An 18,080-nucleotide genomic window follows, 5' to 3' on the forward strand; every position below is an offset into this window, starting at 1 on the left:
GTGAACCATTGTGGAGAGCCATTGGGCAACCATTTGCCAAGAACATTCCCATCCTCTGACCCTGTAACTTCACTTCTGGGAATTATTGTCGGGAAATCATCTAAGAGGTATGTTCATACACAAGAAAGAAAAAAAAAGATCATGACAGCATTATTTACAATAGAAAAACAGTATATAGTCCTTCCAAACAACAGAATACTACTCTGCCTTTAAAAATCATATTTTGGGCACGGCAGGTGGAGGAATTGCATGAAGGTGGTCCAAAGATAAAAACTCTCAGTTATAAGAGAAATAAGCACTGGAGCTGTAATGTACAATATGACTATAGTTAACACTGCTGTATGGTATATTTGAAAGTCGATAAGAGAGCACATCCTAAAAGTTCTCATCACAAAGAAAAAACTTTTTTCTTTTTCTTTTTTTTTTAATCTGTATTAGATCATGGATATTAACTAAACTTATTGTAGTAATCATTTTCTAATATACGTAAGTCAAGTCATTATGCTATACACTTTATACGGTTCTGTATTTCTATTATACTCATATTCTGATCCAAATTGTAGAAAATAGCATATATATGCTTATTTTCATAAGTGCAGATCATAGGAAAAGGATTTGACTTTTATACTTAACTAATTTGCTGAGATAAGCTGTTTGGTCATCTGCAAAATGGAACTATTGATAGTGACCTCCTTTGATATCAAATACAGGTAAAGCGTGATTATAGTAAGGACTCAAAAACGTAAGTTGTTATTAATTATGGTACTTTTATCTTGTCTGCAGTTGTATCTCCAGTGCCTATAATGGAGTCGAGCACTTGGTAGACACTCAGTAAGTATTTGTTGAATAGACAATTAAGAATTACACACTGCATGTCGGGCATTGGTAAAGCGATAATCAGGTACGAGTATATCAGCTAGAATGGGTCACAAAAGACACAGAACAAGAGCTAACCAGTTCTGACTTTGCACTCTGGATGACCAATCAGGAGCCACTGCAGGGCTTTCAGCGGCGAAAGACAGGTTATGGCAAATGGTGTCCTACCCAGATGTGTTTGTTAGAAAATTGTAATGATGAAGTTAAGAAAATTGGAACAATTAATGATCATGTAAGGACAAAGGTAAGTTAGTTAATAACTAGCACACGACTATTTCCATTCCTATATGGCCTGGAGGTTATTTAAAGGAATTATGAACTACTTGGAAAACTCTAGAAAGCAAAGGGTTTGGGCCACCGTGACGGCCAGCACTACCACTGATATGAAATAAGTGTGGGGAAGCAGGAGTTTCATCCCTAAGGAAGCTTCCTTGATCACTGCAGCAAAAACAACATAACTCTAGGCATCCGTCACCCACTGCCTGGGTGGTTAGCTAGTTTCTTGCTAAACAAGTAATCATAGGGGTCAGAGAAAAGCTACCTACATGGCCAACCCGACGTTCTGTGCACCTTCTAGAAAGTGGGCAATGCCTTCAGGGGTCTCCTGAGGATCTCCCAAGACAACCCTATCTCATTCCCAGACTTCCAAGACCTTGATCTAGACCCACAGATGGCCAAGTGGAGCCAGCCCAGCAGCCAACTGAGAATCAAGAAGGTGGTAAATACTGTTCTAGTTTATTGGGCAGACATGGAGTGAGAGCTCCACCAGATCGACAGCACTTACATACTCTACAACCTTGAGCAACACTGGGAGACTCTAGATCTTATGTTCCTCATCCATAACGTGGAGCTCATAATAGTACCTACCTTACGGGGTTTGGGGGGAGATGAAATTAATTCACATATGTAAAACAATAAAATAAGCACTCAGTATTATTATCCATTGCTAATACTATCATCACTTTCACAGGCATAGACCTTCTCTCTTCAATTGGATTATGAACTCCTTGAGAGCTGCTAATCCTGTCTTACACCTCCCTACGTTCCCATTATATCCAGGCCAAAGTCTTGCTCACGGTGAGAATGGTAATTCACTAATGAATTAATCCACAAGAGCTGCCAAGAACATCCTGCCAGTTGGCAATGACTCCTAAAAACTCCACTCCATTCCTCTAACAAAGAAAACCCCTCATCGAATGAAAAGCAATCCCTCCCCCTCTATACCACTCACTCCACTCACCACAGTGGGGGCAGTTACTGACCACAGCGCCCCCTATAGAAATATGTCAGCTTTTCATCTCTTCCTACTGAGGATCCAGAAAAATCAAAGGGGGTCACCAAACCTCTCCCGCCCCCAGTCCTGGGCAGTTTCCTTTAGAGTCACACTTGGTGCCAATATTACCTATCATCTCAGTACGTGTGAGAAACTTTAAATAATTTTTCTCCACAAGGCAATAAATAACTAAAGTTTAGTAAGGACGAAAATGTTCCTTAGTCTAGTCATTCTAGCCACCAGAAAAGAAGGAGGAAGGAAGGAAGAAAGGAAGGAAGGAAGGAAGGAAGGAAGGAAGGAAGGAAGGAAGGAAGGAAGGAAGGAAGGAAAAAAAAAAGAAGAAAAGAAGGAAGGAAGAAAGGTAGGGGAGTCTCTCCATTAATTTTAAACATAGGGCGGGGGAAGGCAGGGGTATGTCATTTCAACCATTTTTAATAACCTTTGAGAACAAGCAGTATGAAATATCCTGAGCATTCAACACACTCTGTCCCGTAACTATGGGATTCCATACAAAGCCCATCAATGCCCAGTAGAAAAAAAAAAAAATGGTTGTGGTTTTACTTAAGGGGCATCTGTCCTGTGAGAGGTGCAGGCTGGGCTACTTCTCCTCGGCAGAGGTGAGGCTGCCTGCCGGCTTCTCTTCCTCTCAATCCCACCTTAACAAAAATGGGAAAGCGTGTCCTTGGGATTCTAGCAACACAACCGGAAGGATGTAAACCCTCAAATGCAGAAGGTAGGTTGAGCAGAAGCTAAGAGAATGGTATGAAGTCCCACATCTTAGAGAGCTTGGAGTATTTTGAACCTCTTCATTGGGATAAGACACCTCAGGACCGAGCCCAGGCTAGTCCTGGGAGAGACAGTGAGTCCCAGTGGCACCCGAGCAGGACACCTCAGCCCATCTTGTGCAGCCCCACCTCATCTTTAGCAAGGTCCCTCTGAGGACTCTGACAGCTCTAGCTAAGCAATACCAACACCAGTTTCCTGTTTGTTTCCTTTCCTCCGCCACATAAATAATTTTGAGATCCCTCTCAGAAATTTGCTTTGGCACTTCTTTTACCGGGTAGAGTTTATGGACTGAATGCTGCCCTAAGAAGACGTGTTTAAATAGCATACAACGTATACTTCATGATTCAGAGGCATTGCGGGAGTCTTATGTAAAGGAAGCTTGGAGAAGATCCTTTGGCAAAGAAAATAACCTCCCACCCTCTCAGTCAGCTAAGGTGAGATGTTTGCAAGTCAGGTTTTCTTGAAGTGAAACATCACACTCCTTTCACAGCATTAGTATTTGTCCCCAATGTGTCTTCCATTCACTCAATGAATATGTACGGCCCGTGTTTACCTAACAATATCTGAACATTTTGCCTTTACCATGTGGTTTCAAATAACCCAGGGAGACTCTGACTGCTTTCTAGGAAGCAAGTCATACATTGGGACCACACAAACCCACATACGATGCCCATCAGGGCCTGAGGGCTCAGCACCCCCTTTTCCGCCAGTCTGAAAGCCTAAGAAGAAACCAGAGGACGTTATAGGGTGTGTTCTCAAATTGAACCCGGGTCGGTCTTCAGAGCCCAGTGTCCAGAGAGGACACTTAAAGCTGATCTCTGAGTAAGAAAGAGAAAGAACAAGGAAAATAAGTGATGCCATTAATTGACATTTCAGGTCAAACGAGGACTATAGTCATAATTTTATTTTTTCCTTTTCTGATTGAAAAATTTTCTAAAGTGTTTTCTCCTGCTGTCCAGTAAGAGATTTAAATTAACAAAAGGCAACCTGGAAGAGCTGAAATAACACCAAAGTGGGAACTAAGAAACTGGGAGTGTGGTTCTAGCCTGTTGCTGTGTAATGTCTGGGAAGTGCCTTTCCCTCTCTGGGCCTCACGGTCCCATCTGTCAAGGGGAGGCTGGGCAGGGTTGTTAGGCCCATGCTATTCTGATCTGTGCCTGGAAGCTCTAGGCCCTTCCTGAAGGACTTCAAGGTCCTCTTCCTTCTGACCGTTTCTCGCTTTGTGTTGGTGGCCATAGAAAGTGTAAAGGATTGAGCTGAACCCAAATTCCTGATGCAATCATGTGCTTCTATGTCCTACAAAGTGGAAGAACTAAAACATTACAGTGAGTTGAGGAGACTGGACAGTTGGAATCCGGTGCATCAAGTTTTCACTACAAATACTGCAATGCGAAATCATATCACACTGCGAGGCATGCATGTCCATGCAGAAGAGCTCAGGAAAGAGAGAATTCACATGGACGAGAATAGACCAGGGAGAAGGGGTATGGCCAGCCCTGGCCTCCTTTGCTGGCAGTGACTTGAGGGCAAGGAGTGGGGTCCGTCTTCTGCCACCACATCAGTGTGGAAAGATGAAAGAGCAACAGCATTGTCTGAGCACATTCTATTCACCAGGCAGCTCTAAGCATGTGGTGTGTGTTCATGTATCTCACCATCGTAAGTCTGAGACAGAAATGAGCGTTACTCCAGTGTTAAGGATGAGGGGACTTTACCTTGCCAAGTTCACATAGCTAGTAGAGGGCTTAAGCCCAGAACATACGGCTCCAGTCCTGAATTCCTAACCACTACATTAAGGAAAGAATTTAGATGGATGAAGACATTTAGGTAGGACATTTAAGGTGAGCAGATAACTTGTGAAGAGGCCAGGAGCTGGTAATAGGCAGGTCAGGTGGAGAGGAGAGAAAGACTTCCCTGACTCGGGAACGTAGTTGATTCTGAGGAGAGATCAAGTTGTAGGTGTGGAAAGGGGCCGGATTATTCTCCATCCATTTATTCAACCCCAAGTGCCCACTCCAGTCCAGGTCCCACGTTGGATGCTGGGCTGACACTCAGCTGATCGGGATCCGGCGAAGCCCCCCGCAGTCGGCAGGCAATGCAGAGGCTCCAACTGCTGAGCTGAGTAACTGGAATTTGAACTGGAAGTGGGAACAACCAACAGTCTTGGACAAGACAAAAGGAAGGCTGAGGTCTTGCAGGAGGCAGGGCCCGGAGGAGAGATGGTAACAGAAGCCCCGGGAACTGCAAGGCAAGCAGTTGCCTTTCTCTTTCCTGCCTGCCTTCTGCAACCCAGCATATGGCACGTCTTTCCTGAATTCCTAGACCTGGCTGTGGGCAGAGAACCAGAGCGGGTGGGGCCACCTCCTGCACTTCCTCCTGCGCCGTGGCTGGTCCTGGCGAAGGTCAGGCCAGTGACGCCCTGCACTCTGTCCAAGGGCCCAGTAAGACTGCCGCACCCAGGGAGGGCATTGTGCCCAAGATTGCTTTCATGGCCAGGATGTATGCCACCGGCCAGATTATAGGGATAGTCTGCGGTGCGATTATTTCAAATAATGAACATACCCTGAAACAAACAATGGCTAAAATAGACCTCTGCTGTGGTTACTGTTTACTATGACTCCAACTGCATAAAGTTGGAGTTTATTTCAGAAATAGTTCTTGAATAACTATTTTGTGCTCAATCAACACCTGCTGGATGAAAGAATCAGTAAGCGAGTCACTGGATTAAAAAACAAATTGAATTAGGTACTGCCTGTGTCTTTTGTTACAAGAATTCCATCCCCCAAACCAGAACTTTGTTATAAGTCTAGATTTTGAGAGGAGCAAAGAAGGAGCAAAGTCTCTTGTTCGGACTGACAAGATTAACCTTCCCATGGTCTCCTGCCCCCACTCTCCCTCTCCCCCACAGCCATAATGTGAACAAACGCACCAAACACAACAAAAGTTCTGGGGGTAGAACGAGAAAGAGACAATGCGTACAAACCCGAAGAAGCAAATAATTTGAATACTTTCTGAAAGTTTCAAAATAATCAGTTACACCAAAGTGCAATTACATTCGACTTTTTTAGGAGACTAGTTCCTGGCTGATATTTACCAACTATAGATGGATTTGGAGAGCTGAGGTGGACAATAAGGGTAATCACTCCTTCCAGTTACAACTGAGAGGATTTCAAACCTCTCCACCATCTTCCAAACCATTAGGACTTAAAGAACACCGCATCTTTCTGTGCCTTCTTTCAAAGAGAGGAATTCACTTCACTTTGTCAGACTGACTCTGCCCCGTTGTTGAGTCATTCATTTGTTCATTCATATTCTTATCAAACAGTTACTGGATGAGTTTTGTTTGCACAGTGCAGTAGGTGCTCGGGGTACGACAATGAACAAAGCACAGCCCCTGACCTCAAGCGGCTTCCAGCCCAGGAGCGAGCCAGCCTAGAAAAGAAAGGGCATGGCTGCAGGGCCATATCTGCCCGTCTAACATCAGCCCCCGTCACAGTGCCTGGCACACAGCAGGAGCTCACTGAGCATCTGTGCAATGAATAAAAAGTCAAATGGGAATTATGCTAAGTGGACCTCTGTGTCCTAATGAGACTAAGTGCGGGGAGCCAGGAGAACCACTGGAGAACAAGCCTACGCCAGTGAAACCGAGGAAGATTTCCTGGAAGAGATGTCAGATTAACTGAAAACCCAGGGAGGGACTGAGCGTAAGTTAGGTGAATGTGGGTTTTGGGCAGTTGTTTCCTGCTAGGAGGAGTGGAAAGGGCAGAGGTCAGAGGCCAGGAAAGTGGTGTATCTGTGGCACTGTTAGTAGTTTGGTGTTGCTAGAAGTTAACTGAGAGAAAGAGAATGTGCGTGCACGTGACTGTGGTTTTGAGTGTGTGTGATTGTGTAATGTGCACACATTTGCACATGTGTATGTATGGGTGTGTGTGTGTGTGTATGTGTTTACCCGGGAGGGCAGTGGTGAGCCTGCAGAGGTAAGTAGGGTCCCACATGGCAACCTGCGGAAGCGGAAAGTAATCCTGAGCGCCCAGCAGGAGCCTCCAAGGGTTTCAGGCAGGAAAGTGACCTGAGATGCTCGGTGTTTAAGCCAGTTTCTTTTGGTGCCGTCCGTTAGCGGAAGAACGAAGTGCTCTCAGGTGACAGACGCCCAGAAGTAAGGTAGTGGCCGTGGGGATGAATAAGACAGGTCCAGAAAAGACTGGGGAGGTGAAACGGACGTGATTTGGAGGCTGATTACCGGCGTTATATGTGCTGTTGAGGGGTGGGGGTGCAGGGTATTCATGGGGGACAAGGAGCCCTGAGCTCTAGCCTGTGTGGACGGAGCCCTTTGCTGAGGTCCAGGAGCCAGGAGGGCTGTGATTGAGATAAAAGATTTCCCTGAGATAGGTTAGGGCCCTTCACTCCTTACCGCTCCCACCGTAAACCTCAGAGAAGCTTCGCAGAGTGGGTGACAGCGAGCACTCTGGGGACAGAGAGCTTCTCGGTGCTGCATTAACTGTGTATAACCTTGGGCAGCACTCTGCCCCCCCTCCCCCCGGTGCTGTGGCTTCTCCATCTTCTTCCTCGAGTTGTTCCGAGGAGTCTGTGCGTTACTAGGCCTGGCAGAGTAAGTGCTACATGAACACCTGTGAAATACAAATGTCTTCAGTGATGTTTTGGAACGACGGGGCTGGCATTTGCGCGCTTTCCGTTTCTGTGACGTCATCATCCGTTGCTTTCCTGTGTGTTCGTGCTGGTTCCCGCTTTGGCTCACTAGTGCTTCATGACAGGCCTCGACGCTTGCCATCTCTCTTAGAATCTCTCTGAACCTGCGTCTCCATGTGACATCTACGCACTCTCTTCACCGCTGAGTTTCTGAGTAGAGGACACTAGACCCTGCTTTCTGTCTTCACTCCCTCACCTCCCACTCATATCTCCACTTCCTGTAATGGGGAGTCCCCTCCGGACCCCCAACTCTACAGCGAAACTCCTCTGTCCGAAGGCACCAGTCATTTCCCAACAGCTAGAGCCAATGAGCTCACGTCAGGCCTGCTGGCCTTTTGGGTGCCCTGTGCCATCTGACACTGATAGCTCGATCCTTCTCTTCTGTCCCCAGCTCGGCTCCTCCCAGGCCTCCTTCTGTCTCTCTGGTTGCCAGCTGCGCTTCCATAGCCCGAGGAGTCCCCAAGCTCAGCACGTAGGCGGCACTGGCCTTCCCAACGGCTGGGCTGTAATAATCCAGCTCCAGGCTGGCCTACCAGACAGTGAGCACCTCCAGGTACAGCACCTGCCTCTCTCATTCCTGATTCCCCAACACGTGGTTAAATGCCTGATACTTCTCCTAATAGAAGCTTGTAACTGTTGGATGGATGGATGGATGGATGGATGGATGGATGGATGGATGGATGGATGGACGGACGGACGGACAGATAAACGAACAGAACTAAATTCCTATACTTCTTCCCTAACTCGCCCAGAATGTCCAGCAATTATTTGTATGAAAGTTAGCAAATGCTGAGTCACCGTTTGAATGATGACTCCTAACAGATTAACTTTGAAGCACCGTGATTTCCCCTCTGCTTGACAACTGGACTTCGAATTCAGAAATGAGCCATAACGACTGCTCTTGATATCCCAACTGGTCACCATGGCAATGCTTTGACTTCAAAAGGTTCTGAGACTTTGGGTTCCAGTGATGGTATTGCCTATTTGGGCAGAAGCACTCTTCTTCACCACTCGTTTCTGTCTCATAAGGAGAACTGGGATGTTTTTGTTTGACGACTGGGCTTTATTCCTGGATGTTCTCTTTTGTAAAAGATCCGAAGAGCAAGGTTGTTTTAAGGCAGGTAGTGAACACGACAAGGAGAGTATGCGGCTACCGTGTTTCCCCGAAAATAAGGCCATCAGCTCTAATGCATGTTTTGGAACAAAAATTAATATTAGACCCAGTTATGTTATCATATCATATCATATCATATCATATCATATCATACATATCAAGACCCGGTCTTATATTATAGTAAAATAAGACTGGGTCTTATATTAATTTTTGCTCCAAAAGACACATTAGAACGGATGGTCTGGCTAAGTCTTATTTTTGGGGAAACACGGTAATTTTTTTAATACAAATTTAACAGAGATTTGCTTTCCAGGAGGTGCTAGAATTGCAGGGTGTGCGCTGAGAGCAGAAAGGGACCGGACGAGCCCCTAGAGTAACCTATTCCACCTACTGAAGTGCAGAAGCACAGAATTTACACACTTGTTCACGGCACCAGGAACTGAAGGTGACGGATGTTCAGGGTCCACAGGTTCAGAATCCCAACTGCGGCGCGGCTTCCCTCTCCTGCGTATTTGGCCTCCTCGAGGCACAGGCTAGGAGCCAGTCCTCCCAGCGCACACATTCCGAGTGACTCAGATGGGCAGCCCCAGAGGAACCAGTAACAAGAGCTTGCAGGAAGGAGGGGGCTGGAGGGGAGGGAGACCTAAGCTTGGTGGGTGACAGGCAAATGGTTGCATGTATTTGGGCTGCCAAAGGTGACTCCGAGTTTCCAGGCCTGCCCCTGTCACTCCTGAATATTTCCAACCTGACAACCTGTGCTCCACCCAAGAACTACAGGGAGAGGCCTGGGGGCTTTCACCTGGTTTCCGAGGACGGGAAGAGAATGTACAGCTAACAGGGGTGGGGAGACAGCCCGGAATGGCACGCCTCCCCACTGTCCTATCTCCCTGAGCTCGTGAAAGGACACAGAGGAGAGGCAGTAATGGAAGGCTGGGGACAAGGACAGGAAGGACAATCCTTGTGCCAGGCACTGGAGCTGGAGTGCAATGAGCAGGACAATCCCACATTCATGCTCAGAGGAAAGCCCTCTGTGCCACCATCTGGACGCGAGGCTCCTTCCCCAACCCACACCCCAGACACCTGGAGGATCGACTGCGAAGTCCCAGATCTCACCCCATGAATCACACACCAGGCCCTGAACCACGTGGGCCTCAGGGAGACAGCAAGACCCCAGCATCACCGGAGCTCAGATCTGGAGAAAGTTCAGAGCATTCCAGGGGGAGGCTGACGAGGCTCGGAGAACCATCAATCCATGAGGTAAGCCTGACCTTGAAGGAAGAGGGAAGGGAGGTTGGATTGAAGCAATGAAGACTGCCACGCAGTCTGAGGAACGTTCTAGAAGGTCTTGCGAGTCATCAAGCCAGAGTTGGCTATCAGAGAGAGTCCCGAATCTGTTAGGAAGGGATGGCCTTTATCTCTGCCACTTCAGACACAGGTGGCCTCGGGGCAAATGCAGTGGTGAATTCAGAGCAAAGCACCTGCCTCCTTGCTCAGTGAAACACCCCATAGCTGGAGGCCTCTGAGACTGATTCTCACCCACTTCATCCACCGTGAGGTGCATAACCCCATGGCAGACGTGACATGTTAAGAACCCCAGGCGAACTCTATACATACTGAAGTTGGAGAAACAATGCTCCAGAGCATGAGTTGACAAACTTTTTCTACAGAGGGCCAGACAGTATTTTAGGCTTTGCAGGTTATGTGGTCTCTGCTGTGACTACTCAATGCGGCCACTTCACCTGGAAACAGCCGCAGAGAACTCACGAGTGCGGCTGGGTTCCAATGAAACTTCACTTCCACAGGCAGTCTTCAGCGTTGGCCCACATGCAGTCCTGAGGCCCTGGGAGACCAGCCCCTGCTCTAGAGCTGTGCATCTCCAGCTTTTTGAAAGTAAGTAAGCTCTTTCATCATATGAAACAGATAGGAGAAGAGCTACTTCTACTGAAGGAGGGGGGATGCCTGCCCTGCCCTCATCTGTTCCCCCTCAGAAGGCCCGGGGACACCTGTGCAGGCAGCAAAAGCAGAATTTGAAAGTACTGCCCTGGCTTCCCACCCAGAACCCCCAGTTTCAGAACGTCCCTCATTCTTAATGGGCACCCAGCAAGCCAACTTTCTACTCTCTGTCCTACAGACACCACCGAGACTCTAACACTGCGCTAGACACTTGGGGACAACAGAGTGACTCAGACCTGAATTTGGCTCCTGGGGAACTTTTAGTAGATAGAAATGAGACACGTAGAGAACTAACAAGGCAGGAAGCAATGAGCACCCAGGAAACCACGCACGAAAGGCTGTGAAAGCAGGGAAGTACCGGAGACCGCTGTCACATAGGGAATCCTGGGGGGGGTTGCATGCACGGGAAGGCTGCATGGACGAGGTGGTCGGTACTAGACTGTCAAAGGAGGGGGCACGTGAACAATCTGTTTTACTCCTACAAGCAGACACTGCCTCTCTTTGGAGAGGCATGTAGCCACCTGATTAAAATCACGCTTCCGTACACAAATGCTAACTCCAACCATCAGGACACATGCCTTGTCCACACAAGCAAACTCATGGATCTCATCCTCGTCATGGTGGGCGAACCCACCCCAGAGACTGACAACAGCCCGCACATCATGGTTCTTCCATGCCAAGGGCAGGATGGCTACAATTGATACATAGGCAGGTCCCTGCAAACACTGATTTTGACCGTGGCTGCGACATCAGAAGATGCAGCTGGGGCCATGGGGGGTGGTTCGGGGGATTGTCATCTCAGAGGAGCTCTGAGAAAGGCATGGGCGTGGCTCCTCACCCATCATTGAGTCCTACTGGGTACTGGGGGAGAGAGCACACATGGCCCTCCTCTGAAATGCTCCTTCCATCTATATTGATACGGCTGTATCTGAATCTGTCTCCTGTGAGGCTCCATGCTCCCCGTGAACAAAACTCCTCCTCTGAGTACAGCTCCCTTACTGGGAGAAGGGCATGCCCTAGCAGCCTGTGGAACCTTCCATCCCCAGCCTGTGGCTGTCGTTCAGAACCAAAACCGCTATCATAGTGATAGCCCTAAATATGGGCCTTTAAACCTAAGGTCCTCAGACTCTGGCCCTCGGGAAACCCAGGAAACTCCGAAAGTTATATAAATGACATAAACTTGAACATCTTCCTGGGGAGTGAGCACAGCTTTCATCGACTTCTCAAAAGGGTCTGTGACCTTATATTAGCTTTAGTACCACTGTCCAATTTATTCAAAAGAATACTGCCCAGGCTAAAAGGAACAAATGATTAAAAGAAAACAATAAGAGTCCTTTCAGGCCTTTGATTCGACTGTGTTCTCAATCATCTTGAGACCATCTTGTGAAAAATGCTATTTATCACCATTCCTATTTGGCAGATGAGCAAACTACGATCCTAAGAAATTCAACACGCCACCTAAGTCAGAAGTATAGGTTAGTGGGTTAGAACCAAAGGTAAGTAGGTTGACACCCTGCTCTTCGTGATACTAGCCTCCTCCTGTTACCACGTCATAAGTAAATATCATGTCATAAATAAATACGTCACTTTACATACATGGCTTATTTGGACATCGCAACAAGTCTGCAAGACATTATCTGACGTTTTGCTTTGAGGAAACCACGATTCAGAAAAGTCCACTGGATTGCCAAAGATGCCAGCAGTGGTAAGTGTCAGAGATGAAATCCGACTCCTGGCCTTTCTGGCTCCCGAGTTCTGTACCGGGAGACCCTCTGAAACTTGGATCCTCACAGGAGGAAAATTTGTCTTCAAGTCAGGGACGGTTTCTTAGACATCTCTGTGTTCCCCACGGGGCTTTGCCGTGTGCTGCGTGGTGAGGCACTCCGTAAAAGTGTGCTAGTGAGGAGACCTGGGCTCAGGCTCCAGTCGTGATACCGACGTACTGACTCAGTATCCTGCTACTTGGAACGACAGGTGGCTACTCGGCTGGGCAACTGCAGGAAACATGTGAAATCAATTACGGGTGAGGAGGGCCCTATTAACAGCTTTTCCTCGGTGTGTGTTGGGGTTGAAGGAGAGGAGAGGAAGTTGAGACGGAAGGAAAGGAACAGGATGGTTTCAGGGTTGGGTGCTAGAGCTCCGTTTTCACACCAGGGCAGGACAGAACTCGGCTATGCCCCGTGCTGAGTTCCAAGGGCCCATCTGAATGGGATTTTGACCTCAGGCTACTCCGAAGTGGCACATACCCTAAACCGCCAGGCCCCTGAGCAGTTGCTTTTATAGACGTCCCTCTGCGGACACAGTTGCACCCAGCCCTGTCCTGGACCTCGCTGCTCTACTGAGCTCCAGGAGAGAGGCAATGTCACAAGGTCTCGTTTTCAGCGGACCCAGCACCATCACTCCCCCTCTAGGGGTCACAGAGAATCCAGTGCCTAAAGTCAAAGGAAACTGCGTTGTCCTTGGCCCTAAATAAAAGTATTCTGGCTATTCATGCTGGAGTCCGACTTCCTATTCTGGAAGACTGTGGGAGTTTAAGAGGGGAGGACGGTAACTCTAGTTGATGTTTTCTTTACTAGTTGCTACAAGTACAAGTTTGTCACAACCCCCCAAATGCCACTTTAGCCCCTTTGCATAGGCCCTGCAACAAGACTTGAATGCAGCTGAGCCTAAGGGATGCCGACGAGCAACACTCTGGGAGGGGATGATTAAACACAGGCCAGAGGCCAGGGTAGGGACAGCCCTCCAGGAAACCAGGCGCATTCCCCACTACGTGGCGTCCAAGGACACCCCTACTCCCCTGTGCATGAAGCAACACTGCCACCTAGCGCCTCGTGTGGGAAGTATTCCCCACGGCCCCTTGTTGGGGGGTGGGGGGTCGGTCCTCTACGAGGGCTGCTGTGGCTGAATGTTTGAGGTCCCTGCTATAGAGAAAATGTCCCAAGATGGACAGAACAGAGCACCGGGAAACTGGGTCTAAGGTAAGTGGGCAGAGCTGAGGTTTGAGAGCTGCTGGAAAAGAGTGTGGAGCTAAGTCTTGCAGCACCTGCAGTATCCTCAGGGGAGCGACAAAACTGTATTTAGCTCCTAGGAACAGGATCCAGTTGTCACCATCCTGTGTAGGTGGAGGCCAACCATCCCAGTGACAGGCAGTGACCCATGAAAGGACCAGGGGTCCGGTAAAGGGTGGGAGGTGGGGCGGGGAGGGAGGAGATGGGCTGCTCTGTTGATGGAAGTGAGTCAAAGAGTGCAAATCGGGACCTTTCTTTCTTAGGTGGACTGCCTCGAACACTTCATGGTTCTCAGCCATGGGGGCCCCTAGTGAAGCATAAAGTGCTAAGTACAAGCAGACGAGGGTGCCTCTGCCCTCAGGAGCCTGGCTGCTAGAATCCTGGAGACTGAAAACCTGTTCCCAGCCCCCATCTTTCCCAGACTTTTCATCTTTCCTGAGTATTTGCTGAGGAGCATGAGGCTGAAGGAAGACACGGGTGGATGGTAGAGAGGACAGAGACCCGGGTATTCCCTCCCCTTGACCTGCCTGCTGTGGCCTTCAGGGCAAATACCGGCACACCACAGCGGCCACTCTGCTTTGAAGAAAAAGCAACCTCAGAAGCTAGACTGTCTGCAAAAGATTTCCTACCTAATTTTACATGCTTAGAGAGGTTAAGAGAGTTCAGATGGGCACGTTGGAAGAGGACCTGAGCACTTGCGCTGTGGCAAGGTGGAGGGCAGTTGGCAGTGACGGACAGGTGGGCACGGGAGGGAGATTTACAGGGGGTGGGGTCAGGGTGGGGTGCCAAGGAATGCTCTAAGTGGAATCAAATCATGACGACACTCTCCTCTGTGCAGATCCTGAGACAGAAGGACATGGAGAGGACGGGACGGGGTCAGGTACCCACTGTCTGGAGTCTGTCCCCCAGGTTTGGGTCTTAACAATGCAAAACAATCATCTCTAAGAGCCTCCCTCCTATATTCCTGTTGGCTCCTTCTCTAATTCTTCACAGCCAGGGAACTGATCCCAGGTCCCCATCATGCTACTGCAAGAGGAGGGGTAGGCAGAGTCGTGGGTCTCAGTCTAGACTGCAAGCACAGTTTCCCTGGCAGATGGGTACTAGGGAGTGAGATTAGGCAGCAAGAAGATGTCATCTGGGAAAAACTGTGAAGCTTCCAACTGTGATCAGATAATCATCTCATTATTTCTTCCATTTGGCCCCAGAATAAGGATTTCCTTCGACTCCTTCTCTACCCCCACCTATCTCAGAGCCCAGCCCCTTCTCTCTCCCCTCCCCTCACGCCCTCTCCCACCCCGAAATAAAATAAAGCAAAACCACAAAACTCTAGAGTGCTCAGTGTCTGAGAATCCCAGCTTCCAAGGGAGAAATCACAGCCAAAGAGGGGGAGATAGCATGTCCGGAAGGGAAGTTCCAGCGACACCCCATTGAAAGAGGCTCCCTCCTTCCAGATTTCTTTCTCTAGTCGAAACTTCGTCACAGCCATCCAGCAACCTGAGAAGTTTTTAACCTGGGGAGTTGTCAAGCGTGTCAGGGGCTGTGAGCTGCATTCCCAGTGCTCCTCTGGCATGCCTTTCGTTGCTTTGGTTTCCCCATCTACGTAATGGGACCGGAAACATCAAGGGGTGTTGTGCAGAATCCAAATGAATAAGGTTAAAGGTGCCTACCCTTGCGTGAGGTTCTGTCACAGGGTATCCAAAGGGATAATGAGACACAATGGGGTCGCACACATCAGCCCCACCCCTTGCTTGAAACTAGTCCCCCTTCAGTTAGGAATAAATGAGTTATTCCAAACCCGACTCTTTTCTTTACCTGTCTGGGTGACTTTCTGTGAAAACCAAGATCTGGGTATAGTGGAAAGTAAACGTGGGTTACATTCCCAGACATTGCCTCTGACCAAGACCTTAGAGTTATACAAGGTGCATTTTTAGGTCCCTCTTACAACAGCCAGGGGTCAAAACCAGCATCCTGGCCTGCAAGTGCCCACCTTGTCCACGTGACCCTGCTGTTCCCAAGCTCACAGATGATGGTTAGGGGACCCCAGGACCTGGACCAGTTAGCAGCTTTCTGGTAAGTTCCAGGGCTGCTCAAAGAACAGGGAACCAGTCAGGATCCAATGTCTGTACACCAGGCAGCCTTGTTCTCTGGCTGCCTGGCCCGGCCCGGGCATGACTCACTGCCCAGGTCCCTGCACCCTCATGGGATTTCAAAGGTGCCTGGGTATCTCATCCTGGACTCTGAGAGATGGAGTGTGGCACCTCTTCCCCAGTGGCAAAGAACCAGAGGTCTTCCTCTTTAAAGAAGAGGAAGAGAGTGAGTTGGAGGTCTCCTGAGTGCCAGCACAATGTACAGACCCACCGGAGGTCGATACAAGGGACCATGCTCCTGAGCTTATAAAGGCACTATGGTGGGCGATGTCTGAAGTCCTGCTCTGCGGATGAAGAAAGCCTCCTGCCCACCGCTCCCTGGCCAGCCCTGCCTGGTCTCCCTGGTCTGTCCCTTCCCCTCATCACCCCCTATGTCTGACCCAATCAAAACCAAAGCCGGCCATACCCCGAGGACCACAGAAAGCCCAGGAACGGGTTGTTACCTGCGATGATGGCTGGGTTGTTCTGTCCTCCCTCCGGTTTCACCCAGGCTTCCACTGTGAACGCCTCCCGGGGAATCTCAGCCAGCACTTCTGGACGCAGCAGCAGCCGTTCCCGCCTCCCCGAGAAGTACAAGACAGACAGTCCTCCTCCATGGGGGTTTGAGGTCTCTGCTTCCCTGGAGGGGTCCCCTTCACCATTCTGGACGCTGTCCTCCAAAGGACTGGTTCTGACCCCGGGCACAAGGGGACGCTTAGGCCAAGGTTGGAAATGCCGGGGAGAGGCATCAGGGTCTCTGCGCACACCCTCTGCCTGCCCCTTCACCACCTGGCGACGACGCCTGGGCTTGGCGCGACCCTTCCTTCGGGTCTCTGGTTTGGGTTCCTTGCGGTGTGCGAAGCTGGTGGGAATGGTGACAGCCGGAGCTAAGCAATCCTGAGTCCCAGCCTCACCTATAGACTCCTGGGATCCGCCATCGTCAGGATGAGTGTCATCATCCCCCAGCAGCTCAGATTGCCCAATAGGACCATCCCCTACCCACGGGGCCGCTGGCTGCTCAGCCTCACTGCTCATTCCTGCTCTTGTGGTCGGGTCTGGGGGAACATGGCTCACAGCCATTCCCTCAGTGGCTGGCTGACTGCGTCCTGCACGCTGGGCACCTTGATCCCCCACAGGGTAGGGCCCCAGGTAGTTGCCAGGCCTGCTGGGGTAGACCCCAAAGAGGTGATACTGGGGAGCAGCTCTGGGTCTTCGCACCTTGGCCCCCAGCCAACAGCGGTCGCCTTCTGACGGCACCTGATTCAGGCGTCCCCGCTGAGCCACGGATCTCTTGCGTGTCCAGCCCGGCTCAGAGCTGGCCGTGCTGAGGGCCCACCCAGCCAGGATCACCAGGCTGATCCTTAGGACCTGGAAGTACATCATACCTCCCCCAGCTCTGTGCACAGAACCAGAATTCAACTCCTGGGTACCACACCAGAATGATGGGGGGAAGAGCAAGAGAGAGACGGCCAGCCGGGAATTCGCAGTCACCGGGGAAAGGGTTTTGTTCACGGACCAAACTTTTTCAAGCAGCCCCAAAAGAGTGCCCCTCCTGGCTTCCCGCGCGGGGGCTGTGCCAGCCCGGCCTCTCCACCTCGCCCGGCGTGTGTCCGGCTCCCTTCTCCCTCTACCTCTCCCTGCTCTAGTTGAGTCCTTGCAGAATGAAGTTCATTTCTCTAGGTTCCTTTGAATTTCCTCCAGAGAGCTCAGGTTTCTTTTTTTTTTCCCCCTTTTTCAATAGCCCCTCCCCTTGCTGATTCTAGAGGAGGGACACATGGACAGACGCCAAAGCCTCTCAAATACACACTCCCTCACAAACACATACCCCCCGCTACCTGAAGTCCCATTAAAAAGCCTCTTCTCTAATTTTCTTTTTTCTCCCCTTTCTTCCTTAGGAGTTACCTTCTCTTTGCAGTCCTTAACCTAAAAGACATTCACCTTCAAACGAATCACTAGAAGAACTTGTAGAGAGAGACACAGAATTTGAGGCTGATTATCTAAAAAAGGCGAAAAGGATCTGGGTGCACAGAAACCCAAGCTGGTACTTAACTTTCACTCTCCAGATGTCTCTTCAGCCAGAGCCCATACAGCCTCCAGTCAGCCTGTGCTGGCCAGGATGTTTCCCTCAGCTCCCAGCTTGGGTGGTGGAGTGCTGAAGGTTTTGTTTTTGGGTGGTTTTTTTTTCTTTTTTTAATCTCCTTTCAACTTGTTAGTATGTTGCAAGTCTCTGTCCAGTTCTC

The 18,080-nt window shown here is 49.5% G+C and overlaps 1 protein-coding gene across 2 annotated transcripts in view; it reads right to left on the minus strand.

Moving 5' to 3' along the window:
* The window catches only part of PAPPA2 (pappalysin 2), a gene marked incomplete at both ends in the record, with an annotated part of 217,242 nt that extends 200,019 nt beyond the window's left edge, over nt 1–17,223 (minus strand). For both annotated transcript variants that reach the window (XM_081025226.1, XM_081025225.1), the window contains one exon: nt 16,305–17,223. In XM_081025226.1, coding sequence (XP_080881352.1) covers nt 16,305–17,223 — 919 coding nt within the window. The remainder of the gene's footprint in view (nt 1–16,304) is intronic.
* Nucleotides 17,224–18,080: the final 857 nt, after the last annotated feature.

Source organism: Rhinolophus hipposideros (assembly GCF_964194185.1).
Source record: "Rhinolophus hipposideros genome assembly, chromosome: 19".
Lineage (NCBI taxonomy): Eukaryota > Metazoa > Chordata > Mammalia > Chiroptera > Rhinolophidae > Rhinolophus > Rhinolophus hipposideros.